At 41.8% G+C, this 23029-nt stretch overlaps 1 protein-coding gene across 1 annotated transcript in view; it reads right to left on the reverse strand.

Moving 5' to 3' along the window:
• The window catches only part of SLC5A8 (solute carrier family 5 member 8), a 44819-nt gene extending 42737 nt beyond the window's left edge, over positions 1-2082 (reverse strand). The window contains exon 1 of the mRNA XM_070410905.1: positions 1723-2082. Within this exon, the coding sequence (XP_070267006.1) occupies positions 1723-2073 (351 nt within the window). The 5' untranslated portion in view covers positions 2074-2082. The remainder of the gene's footprint in view (positions 1-1722) is intronic.
• Between the last annotated feature and the right edge of the window lie 20947 nt (positions 2083-23029).

The following is a 23029-nucleotide window of genomic DNA, read 5'->3' on the forward strand; positions in this document are numbered from 1 at the left end:
GTCAAGGGCACATGCCCGGGTTGTGGGCTCTATCCCCAGTGGAGGGCGTGCAGGAGGCAGCTGATCAATGATTCTCTCTCATCATTGACGTTTCTATCTCTCTCCTTCTCCCTTCCTCTCTGAAATCAATTTAAAAAAATTAAAAAAAAAGAAATAAGGACTGATAGCAATGGCTGTAAATTGGAGTTCCTGTGGCCACAGGGGTTATGGGCTCGGTATCACCAGTCTTTTGGGTTTCCAAAAGAAGCCAGAATCCGGAATTTTATTTGACTTCCACTATCATTAAATGCTAAATTCTTTTTTTCCCCAAACACCATAAAAGTAAAAAAAAAAAAAAATGACTGAAAAATGAATTTGGCCTGGAGCAGCCAATTTGTTACCTTTGAGCAAAACAGAAATTGCATCCTGCTCACTTCTAGGGTGATGAATGAGTGCTCCCAAACACAATGACCAGAGATGAAGGCAATGCTGTCCCAGATGTGCCTTTCCCTGGATGACATCACCAGAACCCATGATGTTTGTCACCATCACTTAGTGAGCCATTGGGGCCCTGTCCACAGCACCAGTTGAACCAGCCTTACTAGGAAACCACCTTCCAGTGACTCCGGATTGCAGCAAACACTAAGCTCTAGAACAGAGGCAACTGCTGAGAATGAGGCTCTGATCCCTCCGGATAATGGCCTATTAGAGAGGAAACTTCTGCAGGTTTGTGTATGTGGCTCGTGGGTTAGTGCCTGGTTGAAGGAGACCACTGAGGGCACTGAACTGGGCCCCACCCGTTCCCTGAGCTTTTATCCTCACCAACACTCCCATTCAACAGCTTTTTAAACCAAACACGCACCATCTTTGCAAAGCCCTTTCCTGCAGACAACTTGAGAAAAACTATAACCAGTGGACCTGCGCAACAGGAAAGATGGTTTTCCTTAAGCACCCTTCCTCAGTGAGAGTGGGTAGAACTGTTTAAGAACCTCACAACTTCCTAGTGATCCCAAGATAATCATCTCTACCCCCAGCACACCAATACTGATAGCGAATATCTATTCAGCACTTACCCTGTAGCAGACACTATTTTAATTGGTGCACTTGCATCATCTCATTTAACCCTCCCAACGACTGAGTGAGATAGGTGGTGTTATTATTTTCATTTTGAAATGAACAGGCACAAAAGGTTAAATTAAGCCACCCAAGTTTCCCTAGCTAAGTAAGTGGTGGAATCTGGTCTCAAACGCAGGTACTGAGATGAGAGATACAGCACCTTAACCCCTGGGGCGCCTGCCTCTTTGGAAAACGCCTGTGTGGAGGGGGAATGTCTCCCCAACTATCCTGGGAAAGTGATTGGTCCCTGAGAATCTGGAACAAGGGGATTCACTTCAAGGAGGAGGAGCTGAGACTGGTAAGACCTACCCTCCCCCAAGATAAAAAGTTTTAAAATCTTTCTTCTTGACTCAGAATCACAGACTTTGCCGAAAGGGCCTTAGCGAGCACTAGTCCCAATCACTCCATTTACTTTGGAAGCCTCTCTTTTTCACTGAGATCCTGAGAGTAAGTCCCAGGATTTTTTTTTTTCTCCTCTTCCCTAAAGGGGAGACCTGGGGAGGAGATGGACCTGCACGGGGAGAGATATCAACTTGGTGGTGAGTCTGCTCCCTGGAAAATCCCGTCAGGAGCCTGACGAGTCCTCCCCTCTGCCCTCCCCAGCCCACCCTCTGTCTGACCCTTTACCTCGTAGGTGCTGGTAATTCCCAGTTTATAGAACACCGGGAGGAAGATCTCCGCGCTGATGACCACCACAAGGAGGTAGGTGATGCCAAAGAGGCTGAATATGGCCCCAAAACGGTAGACCTCGGTGGGGGTGCCCAGGACAGTGACCGCGGACATGAAGCTGGCGGTAAGGGACAGCGCCACCGGCACGGCGCTCATCCGGCGGCCGCCCATCAGAAAGTCCTTGGAGGTCTGCTGTTTGTCCCCCGCAAAGGCGTAATAGATGCCGATGGCGGCCGAGATGAGCAGCATCCCGGCGAACACCACGTAGTCCCACACCACGAAGGTGCCGATACCCCGCGACGGCTCCATGGCTCACGGTCGCCGGGTGCACCTGCGCGCAAACTGGCGAGTCCAAGGAGCACAGCCCGAGCTGCGCTTTCCCTGGGCGGCCTGGCGCGCACTTCTTATTTCTCCGCGCGGCGGGGCGTGGCGCCCTGCGGGGATTGGAGGCGTCCTCCAGGTGTCTGTCCGCGACAGTCCTACCCGCGAAGTGGGCAGGGGGATAGGCGCTGGCAGCAACCTCTGCACCCACCACAGCCAATGGAGCCCTCGATTGGGGACTTCGGGGGCCCCCCCACCGCAAGCCCAGCTAAGTACCGGCCAGGTGCCCGGCTGGGGTGGCCCCGATCTCCCTGGCGCCGCGGAACTGGAGCCTCCAGCCACGTCTGAGGAACGCGCTGGGAGCGCTCAGCACAAATTTTATCAGCTGCTCGCAATAATAAGATGCACCATTTAAATGAGCCGGCCACTGATGCGGGAGCGTGGGGCGAAGGGCAGTGGTCACGCCTTTACTTTTAGCTGTCCGGTTCAAAAGTCCGGGTCCTTATGAGAAGATACACCTGGAGTTTTTAGATTGCCTTATTTAGATATTAATGGGCACTGAGCTGAGGTGCCCGTCCTGGGGCAGGTAAGCGATTCTAAAGGAGAGGAGGAAGTCTGTGCTGTTGGTGGCCTGCTTTTTCATTCAAAAAATGTTGATGCCCAACAGTCTCCATAGAAAAGATAGTTGCTGTAACATTAATACTACCTACTATTTAATAAGCCTTACCATGTGACATATAACATGCTTGACACCTTAAACATCAAATAGGGATAGGGATCATCTCCATTTTTCAAATGAGGAAACTGGTTTAGAAAGATACCAATGGCCTTATATGCATATATGCATAGCCCATGGACAGACAATCGTGTTGGGAAGGCCTGGAGAGGGGGCTGAAGCTGGGTAGAGGGAATCAATGGGGGGAAGGGGGATATCTGTAATACTTTCAACAATAAAGGTAATTTTTTAAAACCACACACACAAAAACAAAGATTAAATCACTTGCCCAAGGAAATGGTGATTAAGATGTTTAATCCAGATCTGATTTCAGAGTTTCTTCTCTTGGTCACATGCATAGGCATAAATATGTACACTTAAATGAAGGCACTTGAAAGCACACAGAAGACAAGACCATTTCCAGTATCAGTACTGAGGATATATTTTAAGTGGTTTGCCTTGCAATATTACTAATAACTCTCATGAGTCACACTTATAAAACAATGTGATTCTCCAGCTTTTCTTCTAAAATAGACTGTCCAGCCAAATGTGTCCAAGCATAGATAGGTCTATTTCAGGCCATCCTTGTTCATTTTCATACATCTGTATAATTTACCAGTTGGTCTTGGTAAACAATCCTCAGAATGCATTTAGCCCAGCCCAGGACAAGACTAAAGCTTTTTTTTTTTTTTTTGTAACCTGGCATTATTTGCATAACATTTTCACAAGGAAAAGGAAATGGAAGTTAAATCCAAGTAATGCAATTATTTAAATATGTGGTTTGCAATTACATAACAACTGTCACATATGAGAGAGAGAGAGAGAGAGAGAGAGAGAGAGAGAGAGACCTATAAGCATAACACAGAGGAATCTAGCTTAATAATTCTAGCAATTGAATCAATTTTCTAGGAACTTTCTTTAAAGTCAATAGCCCTAACCTGTAGAGTATTATGCTATGCAAAATAAGCCAGTCAGAGAAGACAAGTATCACATGATCTCACTCATATGTGGAATCTAATGAACAAAATAAACTGATGAACAAAATAGAGCCAGAGACATAGAAGCATGGAACAGACTGTTGAATCTCAGAGGAAAAGAGGCAGAGGCTGGGGGAGGGGGGGATGGGGGCTGGAAGAGATTAACCTAAGAATTCATATGCATAACCCATGGACACAGACAATAGGACAGTTCCCATCATTTTATGTGACAATTCCACTTATCTCCCATCAGACAAAACTCAGTCATGTGGAAACATCTAGCTGCAAGGGAGACTGAGAAATAAAGTCTTTGTGCCAAGGGGCCAGGTGCCCAACTAAAAATGTGGGTCCTATTTCTAAGGAAGAAGGGGAGAATGCATACAGGGGCAACCAGCTGTCTCTGCCACATCCAACTGAACCACAATTTTCACCAAACAGACTTCTTTCTCAGAGACCAATTTTCCAAGAAATTTACTATTTCCCCATGGATCATCTTTAGCCGACAAAATGAGTTCTCAGATTTAAAAACACAGATCAACTGTGACAATGACTAGTTCCGAGTTTTGTCCATCTCTACTTAAAATTGATAGTCTCCAGTTTCTCCTCCTGTTTTTTCAACCAGCTGTTCTCTCTTTAAGAATCTAGTCAGAAGGCCACTGGCACTAGGGCCACAGAGAAGCAGACAGGAGCTGCACAGGAAGTGACAGGGCACTGAGTAGCTGGTGTGATGCCTGGTCACAGTGGGCAAACCCTTCCTTGGTTGCTCATAGCCCTTGAAGAAAGCTTTTCTCAAGTGCATTTTGAAATGTGATCTGCTTTTTTAAATCCCTTTGCATGGATTTTAGGAGCACACTTAGCATGCAGAGTGAAGTAAAGTCAAAGCTCATTAAGATCATGTACAAGGCACTATCCCAATTGTTCTGTTATACGGACGGTGCTATTTTAAGGCTGGCATAGGAAAATGTCTTCATAATATAGAAAATGTTACTATGACATCTGTTGTAATGAGAATATCTGTGCCAGACACGCAGTGCAAAAAAGGACAGGATTTCGAACTCAGAGAAGTTCTAAATACAAGGCTATGCTAAAGATTGGTTTGGGCCCGGTTGGTGTGGCTCAGTGGTTGAGCGTTGACCCATGAACCAAAAGGTCACTGGTTGGATTTCCAGTCAGGGCACATGCCCAGGTTTCAGGCTCGATCCCCAGTAAGGAGTGCAGGAGGCAGCCAATCAATGATTCTCATCATTGATGTTCCTATCCCTTTCTCCCTCTCCCTTCCTCTCTCTGAAATCAATATAGACATATTTTTAAAAAATAATTGGTTTGGGCCCTAGCTGGTTTGGCTCAGTGGATAGAGCGTCAGCCTGTGGACTGAAGGGTCCCAGGTTCGATTCTGGTCAAGGGCACATGCCTAGGTTGTGGGCTTGATCCCCAGTAGGGGACATGCAGGAGGCAGCCAATCAATGAATCTCTCTCATCATTGATGCTTCTATCTCTCTTTCCCTCTCCTTTCCAATCTGAAATCAATAAAGATATGTTTTTTTAAAAAATAATTGGTTTGTGAGTAAATAATACTTAAAATTATGAACAGATCAACAGTTAAGGAGTTACATGAGTTGACTTCAAATTTATAACTTCATTGGCTTGTTGCCTAAAAGTTATTTTGGTATGAAAACTAGAAATTTCCCTCCATAAGGTAAATGACATTACCTATGAGATACAAGTTTTGTTTCTCTCCAAAACTTTACTATTCAGTTTTACCCCTCTCACTAATCAATGTACTTACAAACATATAAAAATATAAATTATGCCTACTTAATTAATTCCTTATCACTAGACAGTTCATTCAAGTTTTAGAAGTATAGTTTGTGGAAAATGGCTGTTTAAACCACAATAGTTATTTTACACACTTTTTTAAAGTTCCGTTTTTTTTGTATGCTTTTAAAATCTGGCAAAGTATCTCTTTTCCCAGAAAAGTAATTGATGGCCCTGAAAATGTGTAGTCTGATACATCTTGAAGGCCATGGATATATATATATATGTAGAGAGAGAGAGAGAGAGAGAGAGAGAGAGAGAGTGCTAACAGAGCCAAACAGGTTTACCTGGACTGAAACAATATTTGAATTTCCTATAACTCACCTCACACTGCTGGAAAGTGTTCAATTACCACTATTGCTGGAACAAGGAAACAAGAATGAAATTTACACTGGAGATCACAGCATTGCATTTTTAATCACTTCACATCTTTAGGGAGTGGTTTTTTTCTAACAGGAGTTTTTCTGGATGACCTCTTTAGTGTTTTGGTTTTTAAAAAAATATTTTTATTGATTTCAGAGAGGAAGAGAGAGAGATAGAAACATCAATGATGAGAGAGAATCACTGATCAGCTGCCTCCTGCACACCCTCTACTGGGGATCAAGATCGAAACCTGGGCATGTGCCCTTAACCAGAATCGAACCTGGAACCCTTCAGGCCACAAGCTAAAGCTCTATCCACTGAGCAAAACCAGCTAGGCTAGTGTTCATTTGTTTTTAAGCAAAGTAGCTAGAGGGAGGCTGATGAGACTGGCATGACACTTGCTGGGAATTATTTTCAAGTAGGAAAAAAGACCTAAAATGTGCTGACATGTGCTCATGCAAGGATAGGAATTCCTAATTTTTCACAAGGAGATATAACCATCCCTCTCATCTTGGAACCAGGCCACCAATTTTTCTCTCTCCTGTATGGTTCCTTTCACTTACAAATGCTCCCACCCCATTTTTCTCCTGTTAGAATCTTGCCCATCATTCATGGTGGACTCAATTGTCAAAGTTTTTCATGAAATATTTCACTACTCCTATTTCCACCTACTTTACAATCATATGCCCTCTCTCTTGCTTTGAGCCCTCTTTGCATGTTAATAATCACTTTTTGGCCTTCTTAGTGGTACGGTGTTAGTCGTTTTAATCAAGGCAGGAATATCTCATGAATTTCATGAATCCAAAAGCAGAAACTGAAAAACCACTCTACATGCCTGTTTGGTTTTTCCCTCTCTCTCTAGATAGGTTTTCTCTGCATTGACACAAGTACGCGGTCAGAAAGTCCAAGCCAGTGCTTATATGCCCTCAATTCAGTGGGCAGCGGAGACCAATTAGCACCTTTGAATTTTAATTCAAATCCCATAGAGAGGAAATCTGATTGGTGCAATTTGGGTCACATGTCCCTAGACCTCTAATTGAATCAGCCCAGGCCAGAAGAGCAGGGTTCCCACTGAGGCTGCACAGATTCACTCTGAGGGTGGGGAAGGCAGACTATTTTCCCAGGTAGGAAGGTGGGGAGCTGGCTAGACTCTCTGAAAGGTGTCTTTTCTGTTAAAAGTCTGTGTCAGTTAATTATCTCCTGTGAAAGAGAGATAAGCTCCTTAGGAAAAGGGACCGTGCATGTTCATCTTCATAAACCCATGAACCCAGCACTCTTTATTGCCTAAAGAAAATGCTACCTCTGGCCAGTTTGCTCAGTGGTTGGAGGGTTGGCCAGCTGATGAACAGTTCTAGGTTTGATTCCTGGTCAAGGGCACATAGCTCAGTTGCAGATTCCCCAGCTCTGGTTGGGGTGTGCGCAGGAGGCACCAATCCATGTGTCTCTCTCATGTTGATGTTTCTCTCTCTCTCTTTTCCCCCTTCTTCCTCCCACCCTCTCTAAAAATCAATGAAAAAAAATATCCTTGGGTGAAGATTTTTAAAAATGCTAAACCTGTTATTGCACCGATTCTACTTTACAATACTCATTGGCATTGAGAATTTTCTGAAAATTTCTAAAAAGTGAAATTCAGAGATCTGGTTGCCATCAGGAAGGGACACCTGGAGGGCCCTTAAGGTGCTAGCAATTTTTATTTCTTTATTTGAGTATTGGTTAATGATTGTTCACATTATAATTATTTGTTCAACTATGCAAATATTTTACAATTTTTTTAAAAACTGCTTTTTAAACAGCATGACAGATTGAAGACATATATTTACCTTTTCCCCTACTAAACCTCACTAAAATCACTGTAGTGGAATAAAACCAGCATAAACCATAAAAGATAAAGAGAGTAAAAACACAAGAACAAGGATAAAATTTTGGAAGCCAGAAAGCATATGAATGAGTAGAAACTTACTTTAAAACCAGAGACAGCTGACATTTAAGCCAGCAGCAGGCTTAGTTATGCCTTAGAAGCCCCCAAAGGAGTAGGAATTGGAGGTAGCAAGAGTTCTTGAAGTGGGGAAGATGATGGGGAGGGATCAGAAAAGGGAACTGGTTGAAAAAATCTGTATATGAGGAAATGTTACCTATCCCATGCAGCTGAGCAACTGCCCCAGCCCCAGCCCAAGCCCCAGCCCCAGCCCCAGCCCCAGCCCCAGCCCAGCAGAAGACTGAAGCTTCACTCACAGAAGAGGTTACACCAGACTCTGGGCAGAGGACACTGGGCCCAACAGGGCTCGAGCTTCTGTACTGAGACCTGGGGACTAAGGGAATATCTACAAACTCAAAAAGAGAAACCCCCCTGCATCCTTCCCCCATTCATCACTTTCCTAGACTTTTCCAGATGAATATAAAAATATTAATGTCCACTCAGTATGTCTCCCTACATCAGGCAATCACTGCAGACTGTTTGAAACAGGTGGAATTGTTTTCATTACTAACAGTCTCCATGAGTGTTATTTTTGTTAAAGTGATAGACTCTGCTGTACTGCGGTGACTGCTCCAGTTTCTGGCAGTGTGGTGCGACCTGTTCTCCCAATTTCTCCAGCCAGGAGTCTAGCTGGTGGCTGGTAGCAGGAAAAAGCCCAGCACATTCCATGGCAGTAGGCTCCTGTTCTTCTGGTTTGGGTGGGGTAATGGGTTGGCCCTGGGCTGGTGCTGATTTCTCTTTGCTTTCATTACATACAATACTTGCTTTCTGGAGATTCTCATCCGGAGAATCATAGGTAGGGTGAACCAGCTTCCGCTGCCCACCTGATGAAGCAATCCTCAGGGCTAAAAGGCCAACCTCAAAACCTGTGTATGTTATAGGCTGTATTTCACTTTAATTTTTTCTTTTTTTAAATCCTCACCCAATGATATTTTCCCATTGATTCTTTTATATATACATATGTATATATTTGATTTTTTTTCAGAGAGGAAGGGAGAGGGATAGAGAGTCAGAAACATCGATGAGCGAGAAACATCGACCAGCCACCTCCTGCACACCCACCACTGGGGATGTGCCCGCAGCCAAGGTACATGCCCTTGACCGGAATCGAACCTGGGACCCTTCAGTCCGCAGGCCAACGCTCTATCCACTGAGCCAAACCAATTAGGGCCCATTGATTCTTAAAGACAGTGGAAGAAAGGGGGAGAGACAGAAAGAGAGAAACATTTATGTGAGAGAGACACCTCAATTGGTTGCCTCCCACATAAGCCCTGAGCCTGCAACCCAGGTACGTGCCCTTGACCGGAATCAAACCTAGGACCCTTCAGTACGAGGGCCAACGCTCTATCCACTGAGCCAAACCGGCTAGGGCTATATTTCATTTATTAGAGTCATTTTCAGAGCATGTGTGACCACTCCATGTGTCATGAGATGAGTTAGTCAGTCAGGGTGGTACTTGAAGAATTCTCACACAGTGGCAAGTTCTCTCCATGCCAAGAAGTGGTAACAGGGGCTCAGTTGATGCTCAGTTTCCAAGTCTCTGATCATAAGAAACAATTTCTTCAGTTTCTTTGTACCTCTACTTATGACACATATGAGTCCCAATTCCATAATAAGAGTGGAGGCCCTCCTTGGTACCAATATAATGACCATTCCCCTAAAGTCTTTCAAAAGAATGTACAAGTGTTGCTGCATCACTGTGACTGAGATCATAAAGCAAGCATGTCACTCTGCTTACATAAAATCAGGAAATAACCCAGCTTTCTGAGCACAGAATGTTTCTTACGACAATGCTGACACATTTGTGATTAGAAGAGTCACTTTTAGGATTAAATGAGCTAAGACATGTAAAGCACTTAAAGTAATTCCTGGCACATAGTAAGTGCTCAATAAAAGTTTGTTTTGGTTGTTTTATTTATTTATTATTTTATTCAAGTACATCTGTGGCTCCTTTTCCCTCTAGGAGGGAAGAATGCTGTTGAGGACAGAGATTCTCCCCCCAGTTGTAGAAAAATTAGAATATGCAGATAAGCGAAAAGAAGAAGACCTAATATACCTAATTTAGCCCGGGTTTTTATGATGGATATTCCTCAATATTATATATAGAGAGAGGGGAAAGTATTTATAAATGTCACCAATACAGAGCATATATTGAGCATCTACCATGGTCTAGGAACTGAGATAAAAAGAAATGAGTCACATGATCCTTGATTCCAAGGACCTTATATTCTAGTGGAGAGAGGACTTCGGAGGAAAGTGAAAAAAATGTATAACAGGAGAAAATCATTCATAAGAATAATTGTGATTTTTGTTTAGTTAGTATGTATATCCAGCTGAGCACTATTGTCCTATACAATACACATCTGAAAAAAATGTATTGTATATGGAATTTTTATCAAGCTAACAGCTTAAGAAATCCTGTGATAACTCCTTCTGTAAAGGCACCTATCTCAAAGGAGAGATATATTGTCTAAGTGACTTTGTAACTCAATTTTTGCATTTCAGACTCAAGACAAGGTATGCTTCTCCTCCTCCTGAGACCTAGGAATGCCTGAGGGAGATGTCATATACATGTGGCATCCCAGCAGCAAGCCTGTACTTGACTTTCCAGCTCTACGTGACATGGGAATTTTGGCAAAGGTCCCGTCCAGTCCTCTCTGTGAGAGAACAAGCACAGAGCTATCTTTCTGTTGAAGTAAATGAGCCCAGAGACTCTAAGATGAGGAGGGCCAAAGAGAAAACAAACACTCCAAACTTCCTTTCTCGTAAAGGGAGAAAGGAAGGAGTGTGTCCCCACATTGCAAGAGTTCTGCTCACTGACTGTGAGTGTCTCTTCTGCCCCTTTCTTCTAAGGGCAGCCGCCTGTATGAGGTGGCATGTTGGGACTTTCACTGGCCAGCACGTGTTTGATGCCAAAGGATAATTGGCTCCTGGGGAAACGTGGCCTAGCGCAGCGATGAGAAACACTCCCAGCTCAGCCCTGGCTGCTTTTCCAATTCTAGCAGTTGGGGTGAGTTTGCTAGCCAAGTGGAAAGGACCTGCAACCCAATCCAAGCTCAAGTCTGAACCTAGTAGACTAAGAGCTTTCTCTTGTCCCCAGAAATTGGGAACTTGACTGAAGAATTTTGAAAGTTGGCCAAGTGCCACTATGCTGACTCTATTACTGATTTAATTTATTTTCCATGGCATCCTAAGTGCTTAACCTAGTAAAAGCTTTCCCCTTCAAGTGCCATCACCAGAACCTTCCCCTCCTTGAAATGAGCAAAGAAAGGAAGGAGGCATGAGTCTCCCAGCTTATTCTCAGATAAGAAAAGGGCCCAGGAGGCTTCAAACTTCATTTCTATGTTTATTTCTAGGAAAAACAGAATTAGATGATCCTAGACAATTGGGGAGAGCCAGGTTGCATCTAGAATCTCCTAGAGCAGATCACATACCATATTGAGTGTGAAATGTAGCAAGTCCCATACTTATCAACAGGTTATGCTTCTAAAATCTGTTTATTTACAAAATTTGTTTGGAACTAAGAATATATTCCACACCCTGCCCAAAGCAATCATCTCCTCCTCTTGATTTATTATTATTTAGAAATGTTTAATATTAGTTTAGTTTTGGGAGGGGGGTTCCCTGATTTTATTACAATGTTAATTTTATTAAACTAATCCATGTTTATGGGTAAAAAAGTCCAATTGTACTACTACAAGGCTTTTAAAAAAATAAGCAATATTCCCCTCCCACAAGTGTCCTCACCCCCCAATTCTAACTCTCCAGAAAAACTACTTTATATTCTTTCCACTGTTTCTTCTAGTATTGACCTCTATATTTCTAAATAGCTATGTACTATAGCTATTTCTTAATGTTTTAAGGCTTAGGGATTTCCTATTAACTTCTTACTAGGGAAACTGAGAACTTAGCATCCTTATCAGGCCCTCTTTTTTCCCTGCCTTCACACACAAATACACAAACTTTCCATCCCCAATTTTCCCAATAGAGATATATCATAATTTTTGTTAGAGAAAAAAAATCAGCATATATCCTATCTAATAATAGAAAAACATGGTAATTGACCATACCTCTGCTACGCTTCCCATTGGCTAATTACTGAGATATGCAAATTAACTGCCAACAAAGATGGCGGCTGGGAGCCACGCAGCTGAAGGGAACATGAGGCTTGCTTGCTCCAATGATGGAGGAAGCCAAGGTTCCCCGCCTGCCGGAGCCCAGCTCTGAGCTCCGGAAACAACAATGTTGCAATTATAGAAGCTAAACAAACCCCAGATACCTGCTTTCAGCCAGCTGGGGCCTCAGAGCTTAGAGCGCCAGTGACGGCAACAGAGTTTCAATTATAGAAGCTAAACAAACCCAGATACCTGCTTTCAGCCAGCCATGGCCTCAGAGCTGGAGCCGGGCCTCAGAGCTGGAGCCAGCTCTCAGTTCCAGTGACAGCTATAGAAGGTAAATAAATCCCAGAATAAAAAAAAGAAAGAAAGACAAAAAGGCTGGGAGCTTCAGTCACCCGCCAGCCTGAAAATAGCCCTCAGCCCCTCACCCAGGCTGGCCAGTCACCCCAGTGGGGACCCCCACCCTGAAGGGGGTGTGACCAGCTGAAAACAGCCATCAGCCCCTTACCCAGGCTGGCCAGGCACCCAAGCGGGACCCACACCCTGATCCGATCACCCTTCAGGGCAAACCAGCCTGCCCCCACCTGTGCACCAGGCCTCTATCCTATATAGTAAAAGAGTAATATGCAAACTGACCCTAACAGCAGAAAGACTGGGAATGACTGGTCACTATGACACACACTGACCACCAGGGGGCAGATGCTCAATGTAGGAGCTGCCCTCTGGTGGTCAGTGCGCTCTCACAGGGGGGAGTTCTGCTCAGCCACAAGCCAGGCTGATGGCTGCCAGTACAGCAGTGGTGGTGGGAGCCTCTCCTGCCTCCTCAGCAGCACTAAGGATGTCTGACTGCAGCTTAGGTCTGCTCCCCATTGGCAAGTGGACATCCCCCAAGGGCTGCTGGGCTGCCAGAGGGATGTCTGATTGCCATCTTAGGCCCAATCCTCCAGGGAGCAGGCCTAAGCCAGCAAGTGGTCACCCCCGAGGGGTCCCAGACTGCGAGAGGGCACAGGCCGGGCTGAAGAACCCCCTACCCCTGAGTGCACAAATTTTTGTGCACTGGGCCTCTAGTTTTATTATAACTATAATAAAATAGTTATAATATTATAATAGTTATATTATAACAGCCAAGTCATATAGTATACTAAGAAAAAATTGACTTTCATGTGTAACCGCTAGCTTTTCCTAGAGTTAATAATTGTCCCCCCCCCCCCCTTTTTTTATTTGCTTGTTTTCTTTGAACCTCTTAGGAATTGTTTCATCTTTAACATCCCAATTTACTCTTCATCCTCAAGCCAAACTCAGATTTGCAAAAGCAGGAACATTTCTGAATTTTCTTCCAACGTTATGCATCTCACATTGTACTCAGTGAGATACAATTCTTGAAAAAATAATTGGCTAATCAAAGAAACTAAGTTTTTAAAAGACATTTCCTATGACAGAATGAGAACAGACTCCTTATTGCCCTCCCTGCTTTGTTGTAAAATCCTTCTATTGGTTTTCTTGTACAGATAAGCAACTTTTTGCTTTTAAAAATAAAACTGGAAACTACTGAAAGCACAAAGAAAAGAGATTCAAAGGAAATTCCTGTTGCGTATAGAAGGTATACTGTGTCTGGAAAACACTGAATGTGTAATAAGCATTATGAAAATACTTGAAAGGATACAAAACACATGACCGCATGCCTCCTTCCTCACGGCATCAGCCCTCTCGTTTCTATGAGCCAGCTGTGTGCTGATGGTATTCCCTACTTGGGTTATTTAATGACAAGTTGCCATTACTAAGTAATGGTTAAACAAAGGCAGGAGGCACCGGGCACGTACTTAGAAAATCTGGGACCTCTCCACCAGAGCAGCCACAAGGAACAAGTTAAGACCAGGAACTGGTCAAAGGTGAGACCAATTCTCGACGGGGAATTTCCCTTTGCTTTGCATTTGTTGTGGTACAACTTTTCTATTTGGTTTATTCATTGTTCCCGATGATATTCCAATAAAACCAGTTGTTCTGCCAAACTCATTGGGTTGTACACATTAAATATGTGCAGCTTCTTACATGTCAATCATGCCTCAATAAAGTGCTTTCTTTTTTTAAATGACTCACTTAAAGAACAAAGTCTGACTCATTAAATAACGTGTTGATATTAAAGCGGTTCCGAGCAACTGTTTATTATGAATGTAAGAGATTGGTTAAGGTGTAATTAAACAATGTACACTAATAAAATCCACATACTGTTTGTGGCTTGTTGCCTCCTGTGTGCTCTTCTTGGCTGTAACGTCATAAAGTCTGGCAATTAAATAAGTTGATCCCTCGTTTTAAAACAAAATCTCAAGGTAGTGGCCTTCAGAAACTGTATTCTAGTCCTGTAATGCCACCATTATACAAAGCAGTTTCAGAAACTCCTCTTCTAGAATTATCTTCAACACTTGGATATGGATAGGGATGCCAGATACAATTCAGGAGCCCAGTTAAATCTGAATTTAGTATAAGCATGGAACATATTTACACCAAAAAAAATATTCATCATTTATCTTAAATTCAATTTTAAATGGGCATCCTATATTTTTATTTGCTAATTCTGGCAACCCTAAACTCAGGTACTTCTAGGAAAACACCTTAACTGATAACAGTCTTCCGTGGAAGGTGGTTGTGATTTTAGATTGTCTAAAGTCTCTCAGAGTGAAGTCTGATGCCAAGAAGGGTAATGCCACTTTTAGTTAAAAACATTAAAAAGTAAGCAGACAGGTTTTTTTTGATGAGCCTTGTAAATTGGCTCTTCTAGAAGTACTTAAAGTTTTCCAAAATGGTGGTAATGGCAGACTTTGAAAGAGTATTTAGCCTTCCAAAATTATCAGTGAAAGGGTAGCCAGATACTGAGCAGGAGCTAACAAAACAGAGCCCTGGATTTGTGAATCGTTTCAAATATTAGTATCAGATTAAAGAATTGAATATAACTACTCAACCTTTTTATATATTTGGCTTCATAGGTTATGGCTTGGTTTTGTCATTTGCATATAACTCTAAAGTCTGTTGTTCTTTGGGAAGACCTGTACCAAAAAAAAAATTTCTTCTGAGAAAATCAAATTAGTATCCTCCCTAGTGAATTAACTTTCTCCATTAAAAATTTCAGTTATTTTTTATACTTTCCTGTCACCCCTAGTCAATAGTAAGCTTCAGATTCTGTATCATAGTCACTCTATTTGCCAAAATTCTTGACAGTATGTCTTTCCAGGGTAGCTATTCCATAAAGTATTGATGCATTGTTGGCAATGTATCATTTTATTATTGTTGTTGTTATTTTCATAACAATACCATGATATTGGTATGGCAGAAATTATTTCCCACCTTTGCAGATGAGGTTACTGTGGTTCAGAGAGAGAGAATTATATGCTACTAAAAAGCATCAGACAAAAGTCCATTTGTACTAAATGGATGCTTTTTCCTTTAGTTCAACCAGACTCTGAGAAAAAGTTATATAAACAACATTTTGAGTTTCCTTCCCAATTTGAGGGTTAGGAGGTAACTCTAAAAGATCAGTAAGTTGAAAACAATATTTTACTGAAATGTGAAACATCCCAAGAAACATTTGTTAGTTACTGGACTCCACCCAGAAACCAAAAATTCAAGGGTCTTTCCAAAGTAACTGAAATATCAACCTAAATTGATGTCTATTATTATTTTTTATTGTCTAAAATTTTACATATGTCTCCTTTTTCCCCAATTGACACCCTCCCCTCCCACAGCCATTTCCACCCCAGGCAAGCCCCCACTGCCCCAGTGTCTGTGTCCACTGGTTATGCTAATATGCATGCATACAAGTCCTTTGGTTGCTCTCTAACCCGCTCCCCTACCATTTGTCTCTAGAGATGTCTATTATTGATGAGAAGTGACCTGAACTTGTGGCCCCTAAAATATCACTGAGTTTGATAAAATATAATGGAATTAAGTTTGCAAAGGTATCTTAAATAGGACACAAAATATATATATACCACACAAATAATTATTATATTTATAATTTTTATATTTTATATGTGTCTAGTATTTTATATATTATGTGTACCATATAAAATATAATATAGATAGGTAGGTAGGTAGAGATATATGATACATAGATAGATAAATCACATTATTTTCCCTTTGGTTGACGAATTCTATCTTTATTTCCACCTTACTTATGGTTCAAATTTCATCTTTTTGAGGTTATAGGAAGAAATGGAGAAAGAAGACTTCTGTATCTACACTTGAGTGATTTAGAGCAAGGGGATTTGTGCCAGTCCAACACAGAGATAAGAAAATAAAAACCTGTTGATTCATAGCCAATACAGCATGTCTAGCCAGCTCAATGCTGGCACACATTCTCAAACTCACAGTTTCAAGCTTATAAATAAGAAATGTTCCAAACTCTTATTTGTAAGCATGCATTAAATAGTGACTACTAGTATTATCAAAGATACACATGAACCCTGATAAATATAAAACTATTCTGAAGATATAGTTAGTAGCAGTTTTTCCTGCCACAGAAAAAGCACATGTGTGTTCCAGGTCTGAGTCAACAGCCTAGAGATCTTGGCACTAGGTTCTACATCAGCTATTTTCGTGCTATAAGACTATTTAAAGCATGCATTACCTGACTATTTAGTCAGGGACACTGACCTCTTTTGCCTTAGATTGTCAAATTTAAAAAAGATGACAAGAGCCAACACAGCAATAGCCACCCAGTGTGAATGAATCCAAGTGATACCTGTTTTTCTTTGTCAGATCAGCAAAAAATGTATTTCTTGGAGTGCTGCAGAATTTTAGTGATTAGTTTATGTATGCCACAAGATAAAAAAAAGGTTAAAAATCACTGTTCTATATGCTGGTACTCACTGGAAATATGACTTATCTGAAGTCCTGGTACATTTGTGGAAGCCTGTGCTTTGAGTCCTATCTCCCTTTCATCAGCTGAACACCTAATATGACCAGAAGCTGAGCAATAGTGGTGGCTGGAAGAGAGGGGGACGAACAAAGCACCCCAGAAATCCAGGGTCTCCATTCCCATCATAGTCTAAGTGAATGCTACCCACACAGTTAGAAATATATGAAAAGTGAAAGTGAGGTCACTTTATTATAGAGACCTGTAATAAATATTTTGCCTGTCCAGCACTTCTTCCTCACTCTTTAGTAACTCCACACTGCTCAGGTGAGCTGACCACAATACATCAGGGGTGCACAGATGAATCACTCGGGCCTAATAAATCAGAGTCACAGTGATTGGTTTATGGGTGAGTATGTGGGCACACAGCCCAGTTTGAGTCAATGAGAGTCAGCCCAGGAACTTATCCCAAAACAATTACAAAAGAGGCATTCTGGACTTATCAGGGGGGTCACTTTGTAAGATATATAAATGTCTAACCACTATGATATACACCTGAAACTCATACAATATTATTGACTATCAACTGTAATTGAAACAAATTAAAATAGCATTACACCATTCTATCATATGCTTAAAACCTATCAAAATTTATACTGTACATACATGTTTGTATATGTGTGTGTGCACCCATCCATATATCTATATCAAATCTTCGAATTCTAAAAAAAAGAAAAGAAAGAAAAAGGCATTCACTTTGGGGCTTGTAAAATGTAGAGCCAACCTGAGAATTAAACTCTCCTGGGACAGGGTTGAAGCAGCATTTGAGTAGCAAATCCCAGTGTTGTACTGAAAGTATTGCTAGTAATCAATGAATGTCCGTGGTACTTAAATTTTGTCCTTGCTTGGGGTAGTTTCTGGTGTCCTTTGGATTCCCAAAAGGGCTGAGGAATGCCTTCACTTCACCAGCTGTTAAGGAACTTGACCTTACTGTCCTGGATCTAATCTCTATTTGCCAAAGTCCTCTTTACTCCTTTTTCCAGATGCCCAGTATGACTTTATACTTTAGAATACCTGATAACCTGTTGGATATGCCTGTGTTCAGGAAATGTGTATAAAGACCAAACTTAAGATGGCAAAATGCCATTATTTAAGAAAGAATTTTCCAACAGAGATCCCCAAAATAAAATGGATGTCTAGTAAAGTCCCATGTCACTGGAGATGTTCTGTACTGTAAGATTCAACAAGGCTAAGTAGATTGCCCAAGATCACATAGCTGGTAAGGGACAAAGCCAAATAATAACCAAGTCTGTCTGTTTCCAACAGCCATGCTCCTCAAACCATGCCAAGCTACATTGTTTTTCCTAGTATCCCTATACAGATGGATTGGCAATGACGTTTTGGCTTTTCTCTGTCTTTCACTCTCCTTCAATAATCAAAGGTGTGTATTTTCAAGAAGGGTACCAAGTATGTGACTACAGAGCAATATGGACTAAATTACACATAGAAGGATTGATCTAGAATCATGCCTAAGTCAAAACATAATATCACAGTATGTTTCTTCATTGGTAAAATGAAGGGTGTCCTAAAGAATCAGGCTCCATTTTTTGATGTTTGACTTCTGACAGCTTTTAAGCCTCACCCCTTCCTCTTGCTCCTTCTGCTCCACATCTGGACAACTAATCAGAAAGTCTGGATGCTCCCTCCATTTCTGCTGATGAGAAGTTCAAACCATGTGGGGGAATCCTCACCCTGGTGTCTCTGTCTCTCTCTCTCTCTCTCTCTCTCTCTCTCTCTCTCTCACACACACACACACACACACACACACACACTCCAAACCAGTATCATTTCCTTGCCCTGTCTCAAGTCATTTTTTTTTTCATTTGCTTGGGAGCCACCAGCTCTCCCCAGAAAGCCTCATTATGTGAGTAATAAGCCTTTTTATACCCTCTTGGTATGTTTGTGGCATCGTCAGCCTTGACATGCCAACCAAATTTTGGGTGGGGATCCTTCCTGTTTCTAAGGAGTGGTCACAACAATGGAAATAATATTATCTTCAAGGATTATTGGAAGAATGAGAGATAATACAGTAAAGTACAGTGCTTTACAATCATATAGTAGGTGCTCACAAGCCTGTGATAACGTGGAAATGAGTTAATAATTATAGAACCACTTAGAACAGTATCTAACAAGGAAGAGACCAAGATGGCGGCGTAGGTAAACACCGGAGACCGCTGCCGCAAACAACCATTTCAAAAATACAACTAAAAGACAGAACGGACATCACCCAGAACCACAGGAAGGCTGGCTGAAGAGAGACTCTACAACTAGAAGGAAAGAGAACAGCAAACCGAGGCTCAGAGGAGGCGCAGTGTGGAAAATACAAAGGTACCGAGGTGCGCGAGAAAGCGGGCTGGTGGCTGAGGGCGCGGTTGTCGTTTTCGGTCAGGAGTGAGTCTCAGACTCTGGGCTCCAGATCCGGGCGAGTCTCTAGGGACCCAGACTCAAACGGGAGAAGCGGGATCCAGCATCAGTTGGAACCTGAGGGCAGCTTTCTCTCCAAGGTTTGCAGCGGCTGCCGGGGTTCTGAGAAGCAGAGCCTCTGGGAACGGGACTGAGAGCGGCCATAACTGCTCCCTCCGCCCGCCCTGTTGAGCCCGCCCCGCCCAAACCCTGCGCACAGCCATTTGCCTCCCCAGAAGGCAGACGTTTTCTGCACAGCTGATTCCTACAGCCAGTCGGCCTGGTGGTCAAATCCCTCTAGTGTTAACTACAACAATTAAGGCTTGGCTAGAACAAGACTGCGCACAAAGACCACAAGGGGGTGCACCAAGAAAGCATAAAAGATGCGGAGACAAAAAAACATGACAGAAATGGAGGATATGGAGCTAAGAATCGCAATTTTGAGGGCTTGCTATAAACTTGTGCAGAGCCTCACGAAAACTAATGAGACCCTCGATGCTACGATAAAGAAATTAGAAAGTAAGCATACACGGACTGAAATAAAGAATATTATACCAAATAGCAGTCCAGAGGAGCACAATAATCAAACCAAAGATTTGACAAAAAACACCCAACTGGAAAAGCAAAATGAAAAAAGAATCCGAAAGTGTGAAGATAGTGTAAGGAGCCTCTGGGACAGCTTCAAGCACACTAATATCAGAATAATAGGGGTGCCAGAAGATGAGAGACAGCAAGATATTGAAAACCTATTTGAAGAAATAATGGCAGAAAACTTCCCCCACCTGGTGAAAGAAATGGACTTACAGGTCCAAGAAGCGAAGAGAACCCCAAACAAAAGGAATCCAAAGAGGACCACACCAAGACACATCATCATTAAAATGCCAAGAGCAAAAGACAAAGAGAGAATCTTAAAAGCAGCAAGAGAAAGAGACTCAATTACCTACAAGGGAATACCCATACGACTGTCAGCTGATTTCTCAACAGAAACTTTGCAGGCCAGAAGGGAATGGCAAGAAATATTCAAAGTAATGAATACCAAGAACCTACAACCAAGATTACTTTATCCAGCAAAGCTATCATTCAGAATTGAAGGTCAGATAAAGAGCTTCACAGATAAGGAAAAGCTAAAGGACTTCATCACCACTAAACCAGTACTATACGAAATGCTGAAAGGTTTCCTTTAAAAGGAGGAAGAAGAAAAAGGTAAAGATACAAATTGTGAACAACAAACATGCATCTATCAACAAGTGAATCTAAGAATCAAGTGAATAAATAATCTGATGTACAGAATGAACTGGTGATTACAATGAATCAGGGACATAGAAGGGGAATGGACTGACTATTCTTGGGGGGAGGGGAAGGGGAATGGGAGATGCGGGAAGAGAATGGACAAAAATCGTGCACCTATGGATGAGGACAGTGGGTGGGGAGTGACGGCGGAGGGTGGGGCGGGAACTGGGAGAAGGGGAGTTATGGGAAAAAAAGAGGAACAAATGTAATCAGAACAATAAAGATTTAATTTAAAAAAAAAAGAACAGTATCTAACAAATATTAAGTGCTTTTCTTTTTATTAAATTTACTAGGGTGATGACATTGGTCAACATGAACATATAGGTTTCTGGTATGGGTTTCTGTTAAAGATCTGTATATTAGAATGTTTTTAAGTTCTTTGTAAGTATTTGAAGCCTCAGAAAAAGCCTTAATAGAAACAAAGCTTGGCAATTTTGGCATATTTACAATATATACTCTCTCTCATGCAAGTTTAATATGCATTTAATACAACTCCCCTATAAGCATGTGGTTGCACTAATCTGTGATCCTTCATCAAGTGAATGTCTGCAGCCCTTGACTTGAAGTGCCTGTGAACTGCAGGGAGAGGTGAGAGACCTGAGTTGCCTCTAGGAGAACTACCAAGACCTATCTGAAGAATAGACTGACAGCTACAGACAGCTTGGAAGGCCTCTAGGAAGAATAGAGCTTAAGGGCAAAAACATCATCAAGATCTTGAGCTGATGTTTGGAAGTCAATCTAACCATTCCCAACCTTAACCCCATGGGATGGTAAATGCCTCTATGAAAGATTCCCTCCGAAAACAGTAAGCGATATTAGGACTATGATGGGCCAATGGTCCCTTATTGCCATTGACTTTGATAGTACACCTATTTCCTTTTCAGAGGTAGAAAGAGGACATTGTGTTTTTAACTGGAAAATCTCTACCAGACACATTAAATTGAAATCTCTAGTGCATGGAAGACTATGTCTTCCAATTTTATGACCGGTATTTCTAACCAAAAACTTGGGTATGCAGCAAACGTCAAAGTCATGAGAAGTTTCTCCTCTGATAAAATGTTTTGCAATGTGTGGGTGATGTATATTATGAAAGGTAATTTTAGGTGATGGCATTAAAATATATAAAATTATATGGAGGAAAAGTTATTCCTCTTAAAATTTATTTTATTGTTTCTGATTACACCCTCAGTAAATTCTTAGTTACTATTGGCCTTCTAGTAGCCCTATAAACAGGAAGAATGTGTTCAACAGTATGGCGATAGCAGAAGGAAAGGGGTGTGGGGAATGGTGGAAAAGGGCAAAGGGGGGATAAATAAGGATGGAAAAAGACTCGACTTTGGGTGGTGAGTGCACAATGCAGTGTGCAGATGATGTTTCATTGAGTTGTACACTTGAAGCCTGTATGGTTTTATTAACCAATGTCACCCCAATAAATTCAATTTTCTTAAAAAAGTTAAAAGGAATATCAGGAAAGAGGTTTAGTTGGAATTTTTTCTAATATTTTCTTCGTTTTCATTATGTTTACTTTTATAGGTACATTCAATGTTTAGCAAATGGTGCCTGTCTCCAATTTGATGGTATGATAGAAAGACTCTTTTCCCCCAAAAAATTAACTTTAAGAAAGTGATTTGATTAAAAAATCAGTTCAATACTAGTACAGGTAACAGAAAGAACTCCAAATACTGGGACGGTAGTTCAGAATGATGAAGCTTTGGAAATCACTGACCTAATGTATATTTAAATTACAGGCACAAACAATTCCCAGGAGATGATATCTCTGATTAGTTCATCTCAATTCTAAATCCTGACCTGAAACACCTAAGCAGTGTAGGGAGGGTGAAACCTGAGATGCCAATATGCTCCTGTCTGTACCCTACTTTCTCTCTCCCACCTTATTCAACTTTCCAATATGCATATGTCATCTTCAACTGCTCTTCAATGCCAGGGTGTCACCATGAGAAGAGAGGGGAGTCCAGTTTTATGGGTAAGAATAAGCTCAATTGCCAAAACCGGTTTGGCTCGGTAGATAGAGCGTCGGCCTGCGGACTCAAAGGTCCCAGGTTTGATTCCGGTCAAGGGCATGTACCTTGGTTGCAGGCACATCCCCAGTAGGAGATGTGCAGGAGGCGGCTGATCGATGTTTCTCTCTCATCGATGTTTCTAACTCTCTATCTCTCTCCCTTCCTCTCTGTAAAAAATCAATAAAATATATTTTAAAAAAAAAGAATAAGCTCAATCTAATCATTTTAACTCAAAAGTTATTTTCATCAAACCCACAGAAGTATCTAACCAACACTACTGAAAACATTTTCAAGATAGATAGATGATAGATAGATAGATAGATAGATAGATAGATAGATATAGATAGATAAACAGACA

Source organism: Myotis yumanensis, unplaced genomic scaffold (assembly GCF_028538775.1).
Source record: "Myotis yumanensis isolate MYYU_CA2020_CCGP unplaced genomic scaffold, mMyoYum1.0.hap1 SCAF_3, whole genome shotgun sequence".
In the NCBI taxonomy this organism is placed as follows: Eukaryota; Metazoa; Chordata; class Mammalia; order Chiroptera; family Vespertilionidae; genus Myotis; species Myotis yumanensis.